At 43.1% G+C, this 20,782-nt stretch overlaps 2 protein-coding genes and 1 pseudogene across 6 annotated transcripts in view; 1 reads left to right on the top strand and 2 right to left on the bottom strand.

Annotated features, from left to right (window-relative positions):
* Window positions 1-706: 706 nt before the first annotated feature.
* LOC109261370 (GTPase IMAP family member 4-like) overlaps window positions 707-20,782 on the bottom strand; it is a 26,377-nt gene continuing 6,301 nt past the window's right edge. Inside the window, exons 1-3 of one of the 3 annotated variants that reach the window (XM_019439920.2) lie at window positions 7,803-7,938; window positions 4,496-4,567; window positions 707-1,741 (exon numbers count right to left, since the gene is read on the bottom strand). In XM_019439920.2, the coding sequence (XP_019295465.2) occupies window positions 816-1,741; window positions 4,496-4,567; window positions 7,803-7,923 (1,119 nt within the window). In that variant the 5' untranslated portion in view covers window positions 7,924-7,938 and the 3' untranslated portion in view covers window positions 707-815. Of the gene's footprint in view, window positions 1,742-4,495; window positions 4,568-6,071; window positions 6,205-7,802; window positions 7,939-20,782 lie in introns of those variants that run through there. The other 2 variants (XM_019439921.2, XM_053898639.1) reach the window with 2 other exon arrangements.
* On the top strand, window positions 10,702-12,211 carry LOC109261369 (zinc finger protein 277-like; annotated as a pseudogene).
* LOC109261372 (GTPase IMAP family member 7-like) overlaps window positions 19,169-20,782 on the bottom strand; it is a 20,198-nt gene continuing 18,584 nt past the window's right edge. For all 3 annotated transcript variants that reach the window (XM_019439927.2, XM_019439925.2, XM_053898646.1), the window contains exon 2: window positions 19,169-20,607. In XM_019439927.2, the coding sequence (XP_019295472.2) occupies window positions 19,718-20,593 (876 nt within the window). In that variant the 5' untranslated portion in view covers window positions 20,594-20,607 and the 3' untranslated portion in view covers window positions 19,169-19,717. The remainder of the gene's footprint in view (window positions 20,608-20,782) is intronic.

The following is a 20,782-nucleotide window of genomic DNA, read 5'->3' as shown; positions in this document are numbered from 1 at the left end:
ACTTTTATTACAATACCAACTAGCAAGCAGTTCAGCTGGGAGAGGGTGGTATGTGCAGTGAGGTATGAAGGTCTGAGGTGATGGAGGTGAAGTGGCAACAGTTGGTTTCACATGAAAAGGAGAGAACTGGTTATTCAGCAAATATGTTGTATTAAAGTCTGTCAAAGAGTTGCTGTAGATATATCTGAATACAGCAAACCGTTGTTCTCTTCTGTGTTGAATCTTTGTCTTTCAACTGCTCTTTCTGGCATTTCACTTAGTTGAGTTCTGAGAGGTCTAGTTTCCAGACAACTCTTTGTTCTTCAGTGGGCAGCTGATAAGGAACAACTTGAGTCCCTCTGTAAAAATGTAACTAAATAAATTTCCATTCATCTGGAAAGAATTCTAATAGCATCTCTATCATTAGACTACCTAACATGAAGAACCAATCTTTGTAACAAACCATATGGGTAAGGTGATTGCCATGTCCTAAAAGCAAAAATAAGTGAGTAGAAGCAACAAAGGGAGAGGATCCACCAATCTAGAAGGAATCTGGATTTCACTCGGGACAAATAGAGAAATTTTGGGGTCATCTTCTTAGAAGAGCATCAATACCTTCTACTCTGGAGTTCGACAAACTGAGAATGTGTCCCTCCCCTGGTAAGTCAATCAAACATCTACCAATCACCACCAGTGAATCTGATTATACCCCTTCGTCCTGAGAGTCTGAGAGACAGAATCGAGAGTGCTTCAAGGTTGGTGAATGAGTTCTGGGGTGGGGGCTTGGCAGGGCCAGCAGAAAATGTGTAGCAAATAAGGAGATCTTCTCATTCAGGTTAATCTTCCATAAACAGGTGAGAGAAGATAGGAAAAACCATCTGCAGAGCTTTCATGATCAAGTCAACTATCTTATACTGATTCTCATCTGTGTCTTTTTGCAGCTTTTCAGCATATAATGCCTCTTTCTCAGCCAATTCCCTCTCCATTTGTTCCATTTGTCTCTGCTGCTCCAGTTTATCTTCCAGCTTTCTGATTTTGTCTTCAAACTCCTTTCTTATAAGCACTCTCTCTCTCTCTAGCTCTGCTGCGTAAAATTCTTGCATTTCTTGCATTTGTTTCTGAATCTCGTTGTCAGCCGTTTGGTACATCTTGTTAGTGTAGCATCTTCCTTCATTCTCGGCCACAATGCGCTGGACCAGGGTGAGCAGCTGATTCCTCTGGGCCTCCTGCTCAGCTCCTGTTGCCCGATTGTTGAACACGCAGTAGCGATCACCAAACTTGCCCACCAACTCTCGGATATCTTTGGGTGCTTCCTCTAAGTAATCATGGAAATTGGTGCCATCCAAGTCATCTTTCCGGGTGAATAAGAGAATCATGTATCTCCTAGCTCTGAGTCCAAACATTTGCAGGATCTTCTCCGTGGCCTTTTGCTCTTCGTGCGTGTACCGGCCCAGCGGGACCACCAGGAGCAGAGCATGGGGCCCTGGGGAGGTCAGGAAGATGCAGTGAGCAATCTCCTTGCAGGTGTCAGCATCCTGTACCTCGGTGTCAAAAATGCCAGGCGTATCCACGACCACAATTTCTCTTCCCTGCCACCTGCTGCTCCCCCTCTTACAGGTCTTGGTGACTGATGTTGCCGCAATGCTGGAATGAAACGCTTTCTCTCCGAGGATGCTGTTGCCTGTGGCACTTTTCCCTGCTCCAGTCTTACCCACTAAGACAAGTCTCAGCTGTGAATCTCTGCCATCTTGGTTTCTAAACCCTGGGACATCAGGAAACAAAAGCCACAGCATTAGGATGGTAATCCAGCTGCTTCTCCTGCATGGCCCCCCATTTCCCCTCACACACACCCCTCCTCTGTTGCCCCAGGGTCCCCTCCCATAAGTGACTGCTGCACTCCCAGGAACTCTATAGAAGGCCCTTCTAGAGAAGCCTATTCAAAGTCTATAGAAAGCCTGAAGTTCTCTTGCAATACTTGGGGAATGCCCAAGTACTTTCCAGGATTTCCTGGAGCTTCTTACTCTTACTTTTTGTAGCTAAGTAGCCCACAGAAGAGGAAACAAAATATTGTAGTTTACAAAGAGAATTCTGAGCTGCTGCTGCTGCTGGTAGCTATTCCTCATAAGGGCAATGCAGCAAGTAACACAAAATCTGACTTTGGGGCATCTAAGTGGGAGACTCCCCTCCCCATTTATATTCAGAATGGAACTTTGCTTCTCCCATTAAGAAGCCAGCTAGGCAGGTTACACAAGCCAACCCATCCTTGCAGGGTACAAAAGGGATGCTTGTGTGGAAAGAGAAAGTGTCTTTTTCTATTTCCTGTGTGCAACCATTCTGTCAGGGATTGTGAAACGAGAGAGAACAATAAAATTTACACTTAAAGTTAAAAACCTTAGGTTAAAAACCTTAGCTTAGAGTCCAGTGAAGTTTTCATATTCTTAATTAAGACATTAAAGAGTTATAGACAGGAAATATCAACAGATCTCTAAAATTATTAGAAAATCTCTTGATACATAAAAAATAAAAGAAACAGAGCCCCTGGGTGGCTTAGTCAGATGAGCATTGGACTCTTCATATTGGCTCAGGTTGTGATTCCAGGGTCATAGGACTGAGTCCCACATCAGGCTGTACACTGAGCATGGAGTCTGCTTAAGATTATCTCTCTCTATTCCTCTCTATCTCTCCCTCTTCCCCTGTCCCTCTCCCTCTTTCTCTCTTAAAAAAGTTGAGGGGCGTGTGGGTAGTTCAGTCAGTTGAGTGCCCGACTTCAACTCCAGTCATGATCCCACTATTTATGGGTTCCAGCCCCCCATCGGGCTCTTTGTTCACAGTTCAGAGCCTGGAGCCTGCTTCAGTTTCTATGTCTCCCTCTCTCTCTGCCTGTCCTCTGCTCACTCTCTGTCTCTGTCTCTGTCTCTGTCTCTGTCTCTGTCTCTCTTTCTCTCTTTCTCTCAAAACTAAATAAACATTAAAAAAATTCTTTGGGGAGCCGCCTGGGTGGCTCAGTGGGTTAAGCGTCCGACTTCTTGAGGTCTATGAGTTTAAGCCCTGCACCAGGATCTGGGCTGACAGCTCAGAGTCCAGTGCCGGCTTCAGATACTGTGTCTTCCTCTCTCTCTCTCTCTGCTCCCACTCTGTCTCTCTGTCTCTCTGTCTCTCTCTCTCTCTCTCAAAAATGAATAAATATAAAAGAAATTTCTTAATGAAATAAAAATGGATACAGTTGAGAGCATCAGTAGAGTTATATTTTCTTAGCTTCACTAGATTAAGCGTTCTACTTCCTAGGAAGGTTGACAGATAATACCAGCTCAGCACAGCAATTCTCACATTTTTCAGAATAACTGTGACTTCAGTTAGACAACAAATCATCTATACAACTGTTATGCATTTGTATTCAGTAATTCATTGCATACCTCCTTATGGTGTCTATACAGTCTCTGTCTTCAGGATTTGTTAAACACAGAACTCCCCACCACCACCACCACCCTATAGAACATAGGTGGAAATCACATTTGAAAGCCTGTACCTCTGAGGAGACAGACCCTGACAGCATAACCCTAAGTGAGGCTGATTCCTGCATGGGGAATCCTGTATTATGGCCATCCTTTTCTGCTTGAACATAATGCATATGTTATCATACTCACAACATTAGAGACACTATTATAAACAGCATTTTATTTGTCAGACACAGCAACAGCATTGATCCAGTCCCTTAGCCCCAAAATCCAGCAACTGCCCTTGATTCTTCCCTTCCTTTCCTTTCCCTTCCCTTCCCTTCCCTTCCCTTGCTTTCCCTTTCCTTTCCATATCAGCACATTCTCTGAGCTCCACCTGCAAATCTGTCTACTTTTCTCCCTCCACTTTGAAGGCCACCACACTAGCTCCCACTACCATCAGCATCCAGGCCTCCAGAGTCTCCCAGCTGTTCTCTCTGCTTCCATTTGGCCCCCTTCCATCTACTCTGTCAATTGGAATACTCTTTTAAAAATGCCAGTGGAGCAGAGGAGAGATATTGCAGAAGCTCCAGCTCTGGGTTCCACAAAATCTGTAGTTGGTCTCCACCTCCTTCCAAGGATTAGCAAATCATCCCCAGTGCAGAGTTCACACATGATAACCAGATCCCGGCCTGAGACAGGTAGATTTCCAGAAACCGAGAACACTGAATACAGAATGGCTAAGATTATCAAAGGAAACGTGTGGATGGGAGTTCAGATTATCATTTAGTTAGCATCCCTATGCAAGGCTCCAACTTTGGGACAGCCTGAGGGCATCTGCCTAGCAAGGAGGAGGGAAATCACGGGAGGAGAAACAGAAAGGCGTTTTACCCAGAGAGAGTGGACAGGGTGGACAGGAAAGAAAGAGCAGAGGACATGAAGAGGAGATCAGATAGATACAGGGGTGGAAACATTTTGCTCCAGCCGGATGAGGGCTGGCTGTCAGCACAAGAGAACCCCTCTGCTCGCTGTCCTCCCCCACCCAGCCCGGGGGGACCCAAGCAGGATATCACCAATCTCACCGCAGCTGCTCCTGGGGCCACCGGGGCTGCAGCACGGATCGCTGTTGGGGGTTGCCATTGCAGTGTGAATTCCTGCCATAGAGAAACAGAACGTGTGGTTTTAGGGAGGTGAGTGGTACTGGAAGCCTCAACCTCGTGTAGCCAACAGTTTCTTCTCTTCTGCACACTTGCCACTTGGTTTCCCTGCCCTATTTCCCAAGACTTCTCTGCTCTCCACATTTGGGCTCATCTTCAGATTGTTCCCTTTTCTTCACACAATCATGCACTTCCAGTGGTCTGTTAGCACTCCTTCAGGGTGGCCTTCCCCTGGGATACTGAGGATTTACTGACAGACCCCTTCCACTCCCCTTAAGAAGCCAGACTTGCCTAAACAACGCATTCCTTGCTAATAAATTCCTTTCATTGTCTTCTCTTTTAATGCCCTCTCCCTGCCTTTAAAGACCTTTCTTCTGTAGTTCAGTGGAGCACCCCTCAATTTGCAGGATAGGATGCTGCCTGATTCATGAATCTTCCATAAAACCAATTTTTTGGCTGAATTTTGTTTCATAACAAAATTACTGGAGCAGACTTTGACTAGGATGGGCTGAAAATGCTCGTTGTTCAGGACAAGCTCTTCTGATGGGAAGCCATCAAAACAAATATACAACACTGTGAGCAAGACAGACCCTTCTCTTGTAAGAAGAGTTCTTTCTTTATCCCTTAAGGACAGGGAATAGGAAAGAGCTTCTTGTAAAGCAAGAAGAGAAAGCACAGAATTTTTAAAAATCATTTTTGGGCACAACGTTGGTGCTGGTGATGGGTGTTAGGGAGGGGGAGGATAACAGAAATAGGGAAACAAAAAGTATTTCGGTGTTTCATAAGGTCCTTCTTCTAGCTTGTGGGCTCTCTCTTCAGTCTGAAGTTCTGGGCTATGTATCCCAGCTCAGATGTCAGATCAAAAGACTACACTTCTGGGGTGCTGACCTTGGGTGGCTGGGTTCTCCTACTGCCTAACGAACAGGCATCCATTGGTCCCCAGCTCCTCCCCAACTGCCGAGGGTCACCTAGAGATGAGGGGCATCTCCCTCATCTTGCCTCCTAAAGGCATGGGGAGGTTCCTCTTCCCCAACTCTGAGTGAGGCTCAGAAAGGGGCAGCCCTGAGCAGGCAGACAGCTGGGTAGCAGAGCCTCTGATCCTGACCTGGGTGCTGGCTTTGGGGCAAGGGACAGTGACCTGTGCTTCTTCATCTCCCATCTGCTCCTCCCCATAGAGCTCATTCTGTCTGCTCACCCAACTCTATCCCTGAAAACTTCAAGTTTAATTATACTTTCTATTAATAATGAGGGGAATAACATTTGTACAAGTATTCTGTGGGCAGCAAGCCCTGAAAGACAATTGATTTGTAGGGCTCAGCCCTCAAAACAGATTACAACCTAAAGTCAGAAAAAAACAGGAAAAAGGAACCAACAAGAAAGATACAGTCTGAAAGCATGTTTGCCCGGAGGTTTAAAACGTACGTCCGGGGGAGAGGTCCCCTCTCCATCAAAATCACACATTACCCTTTGTTCCCTCCCCCAAATACCCCTTTTCTCTTACCTGGAAAGTTTGGGTCCTGCTCCCTTCTCTAACTTTGAAGACAATGCTAAGCTAAGAAGTTGAGAGAAAGGAGAGAGGATGTGAGAGGAGGAGCTGTACAAACTTGCTCTTGCAAGAGACCTGCCCACTTCGTCATCTAGCCTCTCAGATAGAACTTCCTGTAATTAATGATTTCATTTTTGCAGTACAATAAGTTAGCCATTAACCACACGGGCTGTTGACAACATGAAGTGTGATGAGTGTGAAGGCAGAAGTAAATTTTTAATTTTATTTCACCTGAATTAATTTGTAAAGGTTTTATTTTTAAATAATCTCTCCACCCAATATGGGGCTCATACTCACAACCCGGAGATCAAGAGTTGCATACTCCACTGACTGAGCCAGCCAAGCACCTCTATTCGAACTAATTTAAAGTTAGACAACCACATCTGCCTTGTAGATACCATGTTCATCCATGCAGACTCTACCAGGAAGGACAAAATAAGGGTTATGCTGTGACATTCTGGAAAAACTGCTGAGTCAAAACTAGAGAGCTGCCAGCTCTGAAAAGCCTGTGTTCCCTGACCCCACGTCTCAGCACAACAGGGGTCTTTCAGACCAACGTCTGCTCCTACTGCTTAGGTCTATATCAGTGTAGGCAGCCACTATGTCCTCTCCTTCCTCCCTGGGACTAGGGGAGAGTTGTTATTTCCAAGGTATTATCTGGTTGAAGCCAGAGAAGGTAGCTTATCTTAACTAATTAGGATAGGTCCAAAGTTACCCTGTGAGATGGTGTTCAGACCATTTGCAATAGGCTAACCATTAACATCTGACTCTACCTGCCAGGAAAATGTAAACTGTGAGAGTATTGTCAAGCGGGGGAGGGGGTCCCAGTTCCCTAGAGACACGGATCCCATTATTTTTTTTCTATATGTTAGTTTTCCAAGTATCTTTATTTTCTTTTTTTTTTTAATTAATTTTAAAGTGGGGTGGTTGAGTGGCTCAGTCAGTTAAGCGTCTGACTTCAGTTCAGGTCATGATCTCACAGTTCCTGAGTTCGAGCCCCACATCAGGCTCTGTGCTGACAGCTCAGAGTCTCGAGCCTGCTTCGGATTCTGTGTGTCTCTCTCTTTGTATCTCTCCCACTTGCACTCCATCTCTCTCTTTAAAAAGTGAATAAACGTTAAAAAAGTTTTTAATTATTTGAAAAGTTTATATTTTGCTACTTGTTTTCTCAGTGCAGAGTCTGACACAGGGCTTGAACTCACAAACCATGAGATCATGACCTGGGCCCAAATCAACATTCCACATTTAACCCACTGAGCCACCCTGATGCCCCAACATGATTTACAATCATATAAAACTGGCCACAAGGTGTCACACTACCTGTGTCCGTGCCCTGTTACAATAAGAATTTCTGTCTTTTCTCATCCACAGATGGAGTCTATGCCCTTGGAACTCAAAGCCTCAAAGGTTTTGCAGTTTGCCTTTTTACAGTGTGAGCTCCTTTATGCATTTCTTGTTTCTGCTTTATAATTTGACACCTTTTTCAACCCATGTCCTCCTTCCCATGCATCTAAAAATATCTGTAACCCTCTACTAGAAATGACATAGTAAACAGACGAGAAGATGATCCCTATGCACCTCACAGTTCAGTCCTTAGAAAGTCTGTAGTCTACCTTCGATGTTAATGTTACCAAGTCCCCACCCAGAACCTTCTCAACAGAACAAGCACGTTTGTTCTAAATTTACCTGTGCACAGCCACACTTCTTTCTTGTCTTCACCACAAGCATTTCCTGCCACATCTCCTTCTGTTTTGAGCACCTCACAGGATATAAGGCTAAAGTGCAAGGTCCTACCCAGACCTGCCATGGAAGCCTAATTAAGGACTGGCTTGAACTGAGTAAAATGACCAGTGCGGGCTGTCCCTCTTGACTCTGACGTTCAGAGTCTTGACAATGGAGATTTTAAATTTTTTTTAACGTTTATTTATTTTTGAGACAGAGAGAGACAGAGCATGAACAGGGGAGGGTCAGAGAGAGAGGGAGACACAGAATCTGAAACAGGCTCCAGGCTCTGAGCGGTCAGCACAGAGCCCGACGTGGGGCTCGAACTCACGGACCGCGAGATCGTGACCTGAGCCGAAGTCGGCCGCCTAACCGACTGAGATACCCAGGTGCCCCCTGACAATGGAGCTTTTAAAAGCCCAAGCTGCTTATGGAAAATTTAATAGGTCCATTTATTACTGCTTATTTGAAATAATGACAACTGGTAATTTGAATTAGGATTTCTCTTTTTCCAAGTTGTGAATGGGCACAAATGATACCATGTAAGTAACATCAAAGTAGTTTGCACATTCTCTCTCACTATATTTTATTTCTATTCAACAAGAGATCGGGTATCTCAAAGTCAAGATGGCAAACTGGCCATACATGAACCATTGTGGAAAAATGGATTAATAGAAACTGTAGACAACAGACATCCTCTCTTTCTACAAACCCTCAGGAATCCATGTCATGGAGAGCTTGGGTGTATGAGCATCGGTGACGAGAGGTCTCGACAGGTTTCTGGAAGGCAGAGAGAATGTAAGGCCTGAAACCACAAAACCCCAAGGAGAAAACAAACAGCGAGCTCCTTCACATTCATCTTGGTGATGAGTTTTTGAATCTGACACCAAAAGCAAAAGTAGGCAGGGGGGGACTACATCCAACTACAAAGCTCCTGCAGAGCAAAGGAATCCTTCAACAGAATGAAAAGGCCAACCTACAGAATGGGAGAAAATCTTGGCAAATCATGTATCTGATAAGAGGCCCTGGGTCAGGGGGTCCACAGGCCACATGACCCCAGGGTAGGCTACAGAGGAGGCAGCCACCAACGTCACCAGGGAAACCCTGTGGAAGTGGAGCTTCAGAAATTTCAGCTGCTGTGGACGGGGCTGTGTGCAGTGATTCCATGATCTTTTCATTCCCCCTAATTCAGAACCCCACACTACAGGGGCACCTAGGTGGCTCAGTCAGTTGAGCGTGCCACTTTGACCCAGGTCATTATCTCACAGTTCACGAATTCGAGCCCCACATCTGGCTCTGTGCTGACAGCTCAGAGCCTGGAGCCTGCTTCAGATTCTGTGTCTCCCTCTCTCTCTTCCTCTTCCCAGCTCACACTTTGTCTCTCTCTCTCAAAAATAAATGAAAACATTAAAAAGATATTTTTAAAAAAATTTTAAAAAGAACCTCACACTTCAAAGTATCTCTCCCCAAGTGTGCAATTAGAGGGTTCTTCTTGAAGACTTAGAACATCTTTAGAGGAAGCCCTCTGCCAGCCGCCCTTGGCGGGACAACCTGCCATGCTCTGTCACCTCAGATGGAGCCTATGGTTACAACCCCTCACTGGTTACATGGAACTCCTTTTCTAGCAATTTATACTTAAATATGGCATCAAATATATAGCAGGGAGAATAGACACCTGAGGAAAGATTACAAGATAAAAGGGAGCAGGAAGAGACAGAGACAAACAGAAAAAAAATCACCCTTACCAGAGACATTAAGTCAGAAAACAAAACAGGCCAAAACTAACCAAACACATGAAAATAAACTTCTCTTTTAGGTATCTAGATTATCAATCCTCCCAGTGAAATCAACTAAAAGTACTGAAAAGTATTACATATATTTTCTTAAAACCATGGGTGAACAGGCAACAAGATACGCTGTCTCACACCTGGGGCTAATGGAGGTGGAAACCCAGAAGAGTCGGGGAGGAGAGCAGCCAGCTGGCACCGGAAGGGTATTTTAGCAACCTCGAAACCTAACCTTCACTTCTCAAAGCCACCCTGACATAAAAATGAGAGTCAAGGCCAGATCTGATTGGAGCGGGGAGTCTGCTGGGGGGGATTTTCAACACAAACCCCACTGGGTCCCTCCCTCAGTGAGGGGTGACTCAGAAACCCGTGGCTTCTGCTGAGGGGGTCAGATGATAGGTTTGAAAAAGAAAAGGGCAGAAAGCAATTTAAAGAGGCAAAGATGCTTTAAGAGAGAAATCAGAAGAGGATAGGGGCAGAGGACATCTTCGAAATGATAATAGTTGAATTGTTTCTGCACTGATTAAGTTCACCAATCCATGCATTTGCAAACTCTAACAAATCACAAAGAAGATAATTAAGAAAGCATTCACACCGCAAACTGGTGCAGCTGCTCTGGAAAACAGTATGGAGATTCCTCAAAAAATTAAAAGTAGAACTACCCTATGACCCAGTAATTGCACTAGTAGGTATTTATCCAAGGGATACAGGTGTGCTGTTTCAAAGAGACACATGCACCCCCATGTTTATAACAGCACTATCAACAATAGTCAAAGTATGGAAAGAGTTCAAATGTTCATCAATGGATGAATGGATAAAGAAGATGTGGTGTATATATATATATATATAGAATGGAGTATTACTCAGTGATCAAAAAGAATGAAATCTTGCCATTTGCAACTACATGGATGGAACTAGAAGGCATTACGCTAGGTGAAATTAGTGAGTCAGAGAAAGACAAATATCATATGACTTCACTCATATGAGGACTTTAAGATACAAAACAGATGAACATAATGGAAGGGAAGCAAAAATAATATAAAAACGGTGCCCTCCCTTTTCTCCTCTGCCTTGTAATGGCTGCTCCCGAGACCCAGGGGGCTGCTGCCTGAGGGGAGGAGGACTGCAAGAGCAACCATAGAGAATCTGGGAGTGTCAGTTATGAGGTAAGGATTGTATCCTGGAGCTGCTTTCCCTGCCAGAAAGTCCAGGTGGCACCACCGCTTTAGAAGGTTCTCCATCTTGTGAGAACCTTGTATTTTCTGTGCCTTGTATTTTCTGTGAAGAACATTTTCCTATGGATGAACAAGACAAACTTCTGAAGCACATGATTATTGAACATAAGATGGTCACAGCTGATGTCAAGTTGGTTGCTGATTTCCAAAGGTACATTTTATATTGGAGGAAAAGGTTCACTGAACAGCCTGTTACAGATTTTTGTAGTGTGATAAGAATCAAATCCACAGCTCCACTTGAAGAAGAAGACAATTACTTTTTTTTATGTTATGTTTTACCAGAAGATAGAGTACTTAGAGAGGAACTTCAGAAACAAAGACTGAAAGAAATTCTGAAACAACAGCAGCAAGAAAGAAATGATAACAATTTTCATGGTATTTGTATGTTTTGCAATGAGGAGTTTTTCAGGAACAGATCTGTTCTTTTGAACCACATGGCCAGAGAACATGCTTTCAACATTGTCTAGCCAGACGACATTGCAAACTGCAATGAATTTCTGTGCACATTACAGAAAAAGCTTGACAACTTGCAGTGCTTATACTGTGAGAAGACCTTCAGGGACAAAAATACGCTTAAAGATCATATGAGGAAAAAACAGCATCGGAGGATCAATCTTAAGAACAGAGACTATGACCGATTTTACGTCATCAATTATTTGGAACTTGGAAAATCGTGGGAGGAAGTTCAGTTGGAAGATGATCGGGAGTTGCTAGGCCATCAGGAAGACGACTGGTCTGATTGGGAAGAGCGCCCTGACTCTGCTGTCTGCCTATTTTGTGAAAAGCAAGCAGAAACAATTGAGAAATTATGTGTCCACATGGAGGAAGCACATGGTTTTGATCTCCTCAAAATAAAGTCAGAACTTGGATTGAATTTCTATCAGCAAGTAAAATTGGTCAATTTCATTCAAAGGCAAATTCACCAATGTAGATGTTATAGTTGCCATGTGAAATTCAAGTCCAAAGCAGAGTTAAGGACTCACATGGAAGAGACTAAACATACATCACTGCTTCCTGAAAGAAAGATATGGGATCAACCAGAGTATTATTTTCCAACCTATGAAAACGATATTCTACTATGTACACTGTCTGACAGTGAAAGTGACCTGACAGCTCAGGAACAAAATGGAAATATCACCATCATCAGTGAAGATACATCTAAACTGCATGCTTTGAAACAAACCAGTATTTTGAACCAGTTGCTACTACATGAGGGCTTGAAAAACTAGAAGAAAATGCCACAGAAGCAACTTTTCATGTTTTTCGCTTATGAGACAGACTCAGAAAAATTGTTTAAATTTGAACATCAGCAAAGGATTAGACCCTGGTGAAATAAAATTTTTCAAAAGTACTTTTTAAAAAATAAAGTGAGGACTTTTTGTATTTTTGGCTATAACGTTTTACTATGTAATCATTATAAATGATCTCATTTCATTAGACTATGTTATCTATAATAAGGAGGACATGTGGGGTGCCTAGTTGGCTCAGTTGGTGGAGCATGTGACTCTTGATCGCAAGGTCATGAGTTTGAGCCCCATGTTGGATGTAGAGATTACTTAAAAAAAAATTTTTTTTAATAAGGAAGACATGCAAATCACAAATGAAGTGTTCAAATTATTGATAAAGTTTTTTTCCTCTATCACCCATTCTCCTACAGACTGGTAGATGTAAGAAGTTCTATCCCTGTTGTATCACACCAGGCACGTAATATCCATGTACCAGTTTTAGGGATGTGAGAATTGACAGTCCACTCAGGTGTTGACAGCCAGTGGATTCTTAGAAAGTTCCCCATCGGTCTTTCATCTAACCAGTTTAGTATTCACTGGTAATTGTTACCTATTATTTTTTGTAATGGCTGCAAAATGATGATTTTTCTAATTCTATCATTTCTTTTACAGTGGGTTCTTTACACAGCATGTGTGCTATGGAGCACTGGAGTTTTAAGTTCTAGTTTTCAATTGTTAGTACCAGTCTGTGTAGGCAGTGCCCAAAGACTAATCTTGAAGTAACATAGACTGTCCAGAGCCTCAAGCCTAATCTCCTACCATATGATCCAAAATTGACTGGATTTGTAAGTTATATAGGCTCTGACCATGGCTTTAGATTTCCAAGCCTCCAGCTTTGCAGACACCTGCACAAGGCTTTTATTAAAAACCAAGCAGAGAATGGGGCGCTTGGGTGGCGCAGTCGGTTAAGCGTCCGACTTCAGCCAGGTCACGATCTCGCGGTCCGTGAGTTCGAGCCCCGCGTCAGGCTCTGGGCTGATGGCTCGGAGCCTGGAGCCTGTTTCCGATTCTGTGTCTCCCTCTCTCTCTGCCCCTCCCCCGTTCATGCTTTGTCGATTCTGTGTCTCCCTCTCTCTCTGCCCCTCCCCCGTTCATGCTTTGTCTCTCTCTGTCCCAAAAATAAATTAAACGTTGAAAAAAAAATTAAAAAAAAAAAACCAAGCAGAGAAATGAAAGCCCTTATTATAATGGAAAATGCTTAAATTAAAGATGCAATTGATCTAAAAAATAATAATAATATAAAAACGGGGGGGGGGGGGACAAAACCTAAGAGACTCTTAAATATGGAGAACAAACAGAGGGTTGCTGGAGGGGTGTGGGAGGGGGGATAGGCTAAATGGGTAAAATACATTAAGGAATCTACTCCGGAAATCATTGTTGCGCTATATGCTAACTAACTTGGAGGTAAATTTAAAAATAAATAAATTATTTTTTAAAAAAAGAAAGAAAGAATTCACACCTTAGCACATAGTAAAATTATATCCCATCAAAGCAGAAAGACTATCTTAAAGGGAGTCAGAAAGAACAGAGAGATGAACTTTGAGGAAGAAATAGTTGGAGTTATGCTGATTTTTTTTAATTTATGTATTTTGAGAGATAGAGAGTGAGCAGGAGGGAGCAGGGGGAGAGAGAAGCCCAAGCAGGCTCTGTGCTTTCAGTGAAAAGCCCACTGTAAGACTCGATCCCAAGAACTGTGAGATCATGACCTGAGCCCAGACCAAGAGCTGAACACTTAACCAATTGAACCACCCTGGTGCCCCTCTTTTTTTTTAAGTAAGCTCTACATCCATTTTTTTAAGTAAGCTCTACACCCATCAACATGAGGCTCAAACCCATGACCCTGAGAGTAAGACTTAAACACTATATCAACTTAGCCAGCCAGGTGCCCAACAGAGGAGCCAGGAAACAGTGGAGGTAGGTTTTCAGTGCGCTGAGAGAACATGACAGTCAACCTGAAATCCTAGCCTCAGAGAAAATTGCTGTCAAAACTAAGGGTAAAATACATACACCCATTTCAGGCAACACAGACTGAGATTTCTTGACACAATCTCTAGCACAATCTCATTAGAGGAATTTGTAAAGAATGTATCTGAGGCAAGAGGAAATTCATCCAGATAGTAAATCACAGGTGAAAAAAAAAAGGAAGTTTAAACAAATGCAAACTGTGTAAAATAATACTAATGCTTCCTAAGGTTTAAAGGGGGAGAATGAGAAAATTAAATATTCAACAATAACGATATATAGATTGGGGTTGAGGGTGGGAATGGAATTAAAATGTTCTAATTTGTTGTATATGAAGAAGATCAAAACAGATTTCTCGAGATTTTAAGCAGTTAAGAATGTATGTTGTAATCACTGGGTGATTACAGGAAAAGCACACGTAATTTCCAAACTAGTAGAGAAAAACACAAAATGTGGAAAAAAAATCCAAATCATTCAAGTTAAACCACACAGAGGAAGGGGAAGAAAAAGAAATATGGAACAGGTTGGACAAGTAAAAGCAAAGACTAAAACTTTAAATATGCATCCCCATAAGTCACAAGTTTTAATTATGATAAATGCACCAATGTTTTCAGTTTAAAAAAATAAGGAGTTTTGGAGGGGACTGAAGAAGAAATCCAAGTCAAAAACGTTAAGTGAGGGAAAACTTGAAAGCAAAAGTGTAGGTAAACCTACAAGCACATTCTAAACAAATAAGAACAAAATATCAAACTACATAGACTTTTCATTCAATAATTATCGAGAGCTTATCATGTGCCAGGCACTGTTCTGGGCAACTGAATACATCAGCAATGAGAGCTGGTAAGGATCCTTCCTTTCTGAATCGCTTAGTGGTCCTTGAAGGAGCAGAAAATGAACAAAAAACAAATTTGTAAATTACAAAAGATATGAGATGTTCCCTTGTAAAAGAAGGAAAATCACAGAGGGAGGGTAAGGAGGGGGGAGAGCAGAGAAGATGAGTTGAATGCACACCACGGTCTCGAAACACCTGCCCTGTTTATCAAGTGTAAGTAGTCCCACTCGTCAAGACAAAACACGGTTTTACATTGATATGCACCACAAAGGGAGGCATCACATGTATAAAGGGAATAATCAAATCACAAGAGGAAACAGACAAATCTCCATGTATGGTGACAGATTTTAACACACACCTCTCATTGCTACAACAGGCAGATACAAAAAAATCAAAAAGTACACAGAAGATTTAAGCCACATGATTGACAAGTTAGACCTAATGAGCATATGTAGACTATTTAATGAAATTTCTGAGCCACTTGTTTTCAAGTACATAGGAAAAATTTATTAACGTTGTTCTTATGTTTGTCCATGAAGAAATGCTCTAAAATTTTTGAAATAACATAGACAACATTTTCTGACCACAATGTAATTAAAAGAAAAGTAAATAAAATGTCATATGTTTAGCAATTGGAGAACACAGTTTTAAATAACTGATGGGTAAAAAGAGACAAAAACAGAAATTGATCAATATTTGGAATGAAGTGTAATTAAATTACTGCATTTCAAAGCCTATGAAAAATTACAATTTAGCTTTCAGTGTGTATTAGGAAAGAGAAAGAATGAAAATTAATCATCAAAATACATATCTGCTTCAGATTCTGTGTGTCTCTCTCTCTGCCGCTCCTCCACTCATACTCTGTCTCCCTCTCTTTCTCTCAAAAATAAATAAACACTTTAAAAAATTATTCAGTTTCACTGAAGGGTAAATTTTGTACAATTCCTGGCATATTCCTGCTCCCGGAAAAGAACCTGCAGTGTAGACAGGGCTCCTTAGAGCTCTCCCCATCCTGCCCTTCTCCTCCTGTCCTTGCCTTAGCTCTGATTGCTCATGGGCTGGGGGAGAAGAGGCAGGAACACTAAAGACCAGTCAGGTGTAGTCTGGCCTTGGTGGGGGTGGGGGATGGTGGCAACATACTTAGTGGCTCTTCCCCCGCCCAGGAAACCTTTAATGAGTCTTTAGAGAGTCTTCCCGGGAATCTGCAATCACAAGTCCAACAGACGGCCACTCTTTCCCCTCCCGCCGGTTGCTTCCATGTCTGTTCCTGGTGCCTGGACTTCCAGACCTCTGGTCCACACAGAAGCTGTTGGGATCCCTGCTGGGCCCCTGGGCAAGTCCCCTTCAAACTGGCTTTGGCTGCCTCCCTACTGTGTGGCCCACATTTGATATGAGGAACCTATGCTTTTGCCACCCCCCGCCCCTTAGTGAAAATTTTGACTGCTTCCAAGACAGCCACCACTGTGTGCACCCTGCTCCCTCCACAGAACACAGCAATAGCCTTCATGTATCCCATGGGACCAGCAAGCAGCAAAGCCAAACTCCAAAGGACACACATTAAGTCTCTTAACATACACCACCCACATCCCTCTGGCAGCATCAAAGTCCTGAGGCCACCTCACTAGCTTTTGGGAAGAGGGAACCTCCATCTCGCTGGACATGGCACGCAGAGAGGAGTCCCTGTGGGGCTTCCCTTATATAGTCACACGGTTACACCTGGGTCACCTTCTGCACTGGGGGGATGATTGCTCTACAGATGAACCCCAAGAATTGACCAATTCAAATTTGTCATTGTCCCTATAACTGAAGCCTTCTCTTTTAAAAGTCATTCCTCCTGGGGTGCCTGGCTGGCTCAGTTGGAAGAGCATGCGACCCTTGATCTCAGGGTCATGAGGTGGAGCCCCATGTTGGGTGTAGAGATTACTTAAATAAAACCTAAAAAGAAAAAGTCCTTTCCTCTTGACCCCTTCAAATACCTATCAAATTAGTTGAAGGACTAAATCTTACAAAACTGGTTCTCGCTTCTCCCTTTGGTCATCCTATGTGGATATTCTGGCATATAGCTTTTGACTGTGGGGTATTGGCAATTAGAAAGATTCAGCTGAAATTGGAGATATTTATGTTAACATCCTGCCACATTTACCCCAAGCCTTTCACATAACCTTCGGACCCAGATTTCAAGCTAATGCAGGTCATTTATATTGGACCCTACCTTTGACATCTGATATTCAACTTGTCACAAACCTAACTGAACGTTGTTGCTCCTGACTCTACCCTTCCCCTGAAAATCTTACCTGTCACCCTGAACTTTCCTGTTTCTGAACAGAAGCATGATCATCCTACCCATCACCCACATGGACACATCCTACACATCCTTCACAGAAGACTTCACACCTACATCCTTCCTCAGGTCTTCTTCTATAAATCCTTGTTTAAATTCCCCATCATGAGTCATGACTATCACATATTTCAACAACAGGGATCATGCACACATTAAGCGCTGGAAATACCACATTCTTCAGCACTGAAATAGAACCATCTTCAGGGAAAACTGGGACATAAAATATGTTAAGAGAAATGAGTGAGCAATATTTCAATTGTCAAGTGAAGAGATAATGATTTATTTGATTTTCTCGTTTTTACTCTGGGTATGTGTTACCTTCCAAAATAGAACCTAAGGTTGGGAAAAAAGAAATTAGCTCACATAAGCTGCACATTCAAACAGCCCTCACACAGGTTAATTGTATTAAGAATGCTTCTGCATATCTCTGAGCGAAAATATCTTTTAAATGGTTCTGAAATGAAAAAAGTCAGGAGAGAGCATGAATACTTTGCTCTCTAGAGATACCATCACACAGATGAGTCACTTACAAGGAAGTACTTTTGAACATAAGAACTGCATGATGGCAAAGAGTACTTTGGTCTCACTTTGTCTTTGACACATGTTTTCTCAGGAGAGGATTTTTCTTCCGTGTTGCTTTTACTGCGTTCTGAATACTGGTGATGAATCTTAGAATGAGCGGGTATTTAGAATCTTAAGTTTTCCAGACTTAATCTCTAATCCATCTCCCGAAAAGTCGCTGATATGGTAAATACTATCAGTCATGTTCACAGACAAAACAAAGGACAAATAAATTCTAATAATTTGGATTTTGGATGTCTGCAATCCTTGTGAGTGACTGACAGTCACCCATCTAACTTTGAAATTTCTCTATTATTTTAGCAAGACAGAACCTTTCATCTACTTACTGCAAATGTCACAGCATGGAAGGTTAAGGAGAGATTTTTCTGGTGTCAGAAAACAAGCACTAGAGGGAATGTAAAACCATCAACAACAATAAAGATGCTCTGAAAGAGAACTGGGTACCATAAGATTTATCAATCAGAATCTCACAGGAAAAAGATAATCTGCTCTCATTAGGTGCTTGGAGAAAGGTTAGGGAAGGGGCCTTAAACACTGTGGACACAGGGAATTTGGAAACACAGGGACATTGAAAGTATCGATAAGAAAATTAAATCCCACCTGAAGGGGTGAACAAAGACTGCAATGCAGAAGAGTTGGGTGGAAAGGCCACCAAGGGAGGAGCAGTGACCTTTGGTGTAGGACTGCAGCTAATCAGAGATGGCCTTGCAGAGATAGAGGTGGGGGAATGGACACCCCAAACTTGCTTTTCTACTTCCACAGGGCCTCTGACTTGGACTTCCCATTGGCCAGCCAGGCAGAAGTCAGAGAGCAAGAGATCCCACTGATGTAGTGCAACTAGATCAACCTCAGGGGGCAAAGAGCTGGGTGAAGTGTGATTCTGCAGAGGCAAATGAAGACTATGTGGCCCAGATGGGATTTTTCAGATACAAGTGGAGACATTTTAAGTTAGTATGGTCCCTAAAACAGAAAAGAGAGAAACACAGTAAGAGAACCCTGTGACTTTCAGATCTCCATGAACCACAGAACAATCTTTCCAGAGAAACCCGACACCTCCCTAACATAGTACTTGTGGCCATGTGGTGCAACGACGCATGTGACCAGTGGTTCAGACACTTAACATGTGCAGGATTTCTGATTTGAATTTTCCTGAGTCTTTGAACTCTATATGCCATTGCCTGATTATGCCAACTTTGTGTGAAGAGGGACAGGTGGCAAGGGGGGGGCGGTGGGGACTGAGAGCTGGGAAACAGTTTCATTCTGGTTAGTTCTCGCTGCATAAAAAACCATTCTGAAGCTCAGTGGTTAAAAACAAAACCATCATTTATTTGTTCTCATAAAGCTGTCATTGGGCAGGACTCAGTGGGAATGGATCATCTTTGCTTTCTGCAACTTCGCCTGAGATGGCGGGGCAGCCAGAGGGCCCGCTTCTGTGTTGCCTCATTTGCATGGCGGGCAAGTTGGTGTGAGTCACAAATGAAAGGTGAGCTGGGAAGTGGGCCAGTGACTTCAAGCCTTCTGCCTGGGGACCTCTCAAGAGGCAGCCTGGGCTTTCTCACAACATGACAGTCAAGTTCCAAGGGCAAGAACCCCAACAGGGCAAGGAAGCATTGCTCACATGTAACCTTAGAGTCACAAGGTGTTGCTTCAACCATCTGCTATTAATTGAAATGGTCCCAGATCTGCCCAGTTCCAAGGTAGAAGACTCAGGCCCCACAAGTCAGTGGCAGGAGTAACAGGGTCAGGTTATAGGAAGAATAAGTAAAAGCTACTGTCACAGCTGTCTATGGAAACTACAATCTATCACTATCGCAAATCATCATAAATTCAAAAGAAAAAATGAAATGGTCTTTACTACCAAAACATATGCCATATTTGTGAAAGCACCTTCCTAATCTCATCTAAAACATGTTCAAATATGCTCTTCTCAGCTTGTTCCCTGATATTTTTTAATTGTTCATCATAAATCCTCTTTAGCCATTTTATTTTTTCCTCCCGTTCTTCCTGTGATTTATCAGCATATTCCTTTTCTACTAGTTGAATTTCATTATTTAATTGATCGGTGTAGATCTTCTTCAGGTCTTCTTCCCGTTGCCTCAGCCTCTTCTCTGTGTCCTCGTAAATGGCATCGGTAAAGTAAGCCCCTCCGTTGCTCTGCACCATCTCCTCTATCAGCTCCACCAGCTCCTGCACTTGAGCTTCCTTCTCGGCCTCTGAGGCTCTGTTGTCGAAGGCACAGTAGCGGTTCCCACACTCGCTGATGATGTTTCTTAGCTTCACATCTGCATTTGCTAAGAAGTCACTCAGACTCTGCCCCTCCAAGTTATCTTTGCGAGTGAACAACATGATCATGTGCTTCAAGGCTGGCTTCCCAAAGAGAGTCTTGATCAATGCCACGGTCTTCTGCTCTTCATCCGTGTAGCGGCCCAGCTGGAGGACCAAGACGATAGCATGGGGCCCAGGGCAGGAGTAGAGGACACACCGGCTGATTTCCCTGCACGTGGTATCCAGAGACTCCTTGGTGTCAAAGAGCCCTGGGGTGTCAACAACAAGAAGTTTCCTCCCCTTCCATTCCTTGTATGCTTTTTGACACTTGGGAGTGACAGCATGGGGAGCAATTTTAGACTCAAAGACTCTATTCCCCAGGATGGTGTTTGCCGTTGCGCTCTTCCCACTTCCAGTTTTCCCCACCAAAACAATCCTCAGAGTGTTGTCCTGAGGGTCTTCCATGTCACTACCAGCGGCTGTGGGGTGTAAAAAAGAGAAGGAAAAGGAAAAAAGTCAACGAAGGTAAGTGGAAACCATCATGTTCCTCTTATCTCCTTTGTGTTTCTCCATGAAAACCTGCAGTAGTGTACTATCCATGTTGGTCCCATAAAGACAAAAAGATGAAACAATTCACTCACCATGGAAGAAACA

Source organism: Panthera pardus, unplaced genomic scaffold (genome assembly GCF_024362965.1).
Source record: "Panthera pardus isolate Hobbes unplaced genomic scaffold, ASM2436296v1 HiC_scaffold_9, whole genome shotgun sequence".
Taxonomy (NCBI): Eukaryota; Metazoa; Chordata; class Mammalia; order Carnivora; family Felidae; genus Panthera; species Panthera pardus.
This window is presented reverse-complemented; position numbering and strand designations above follow the sequence as displayed.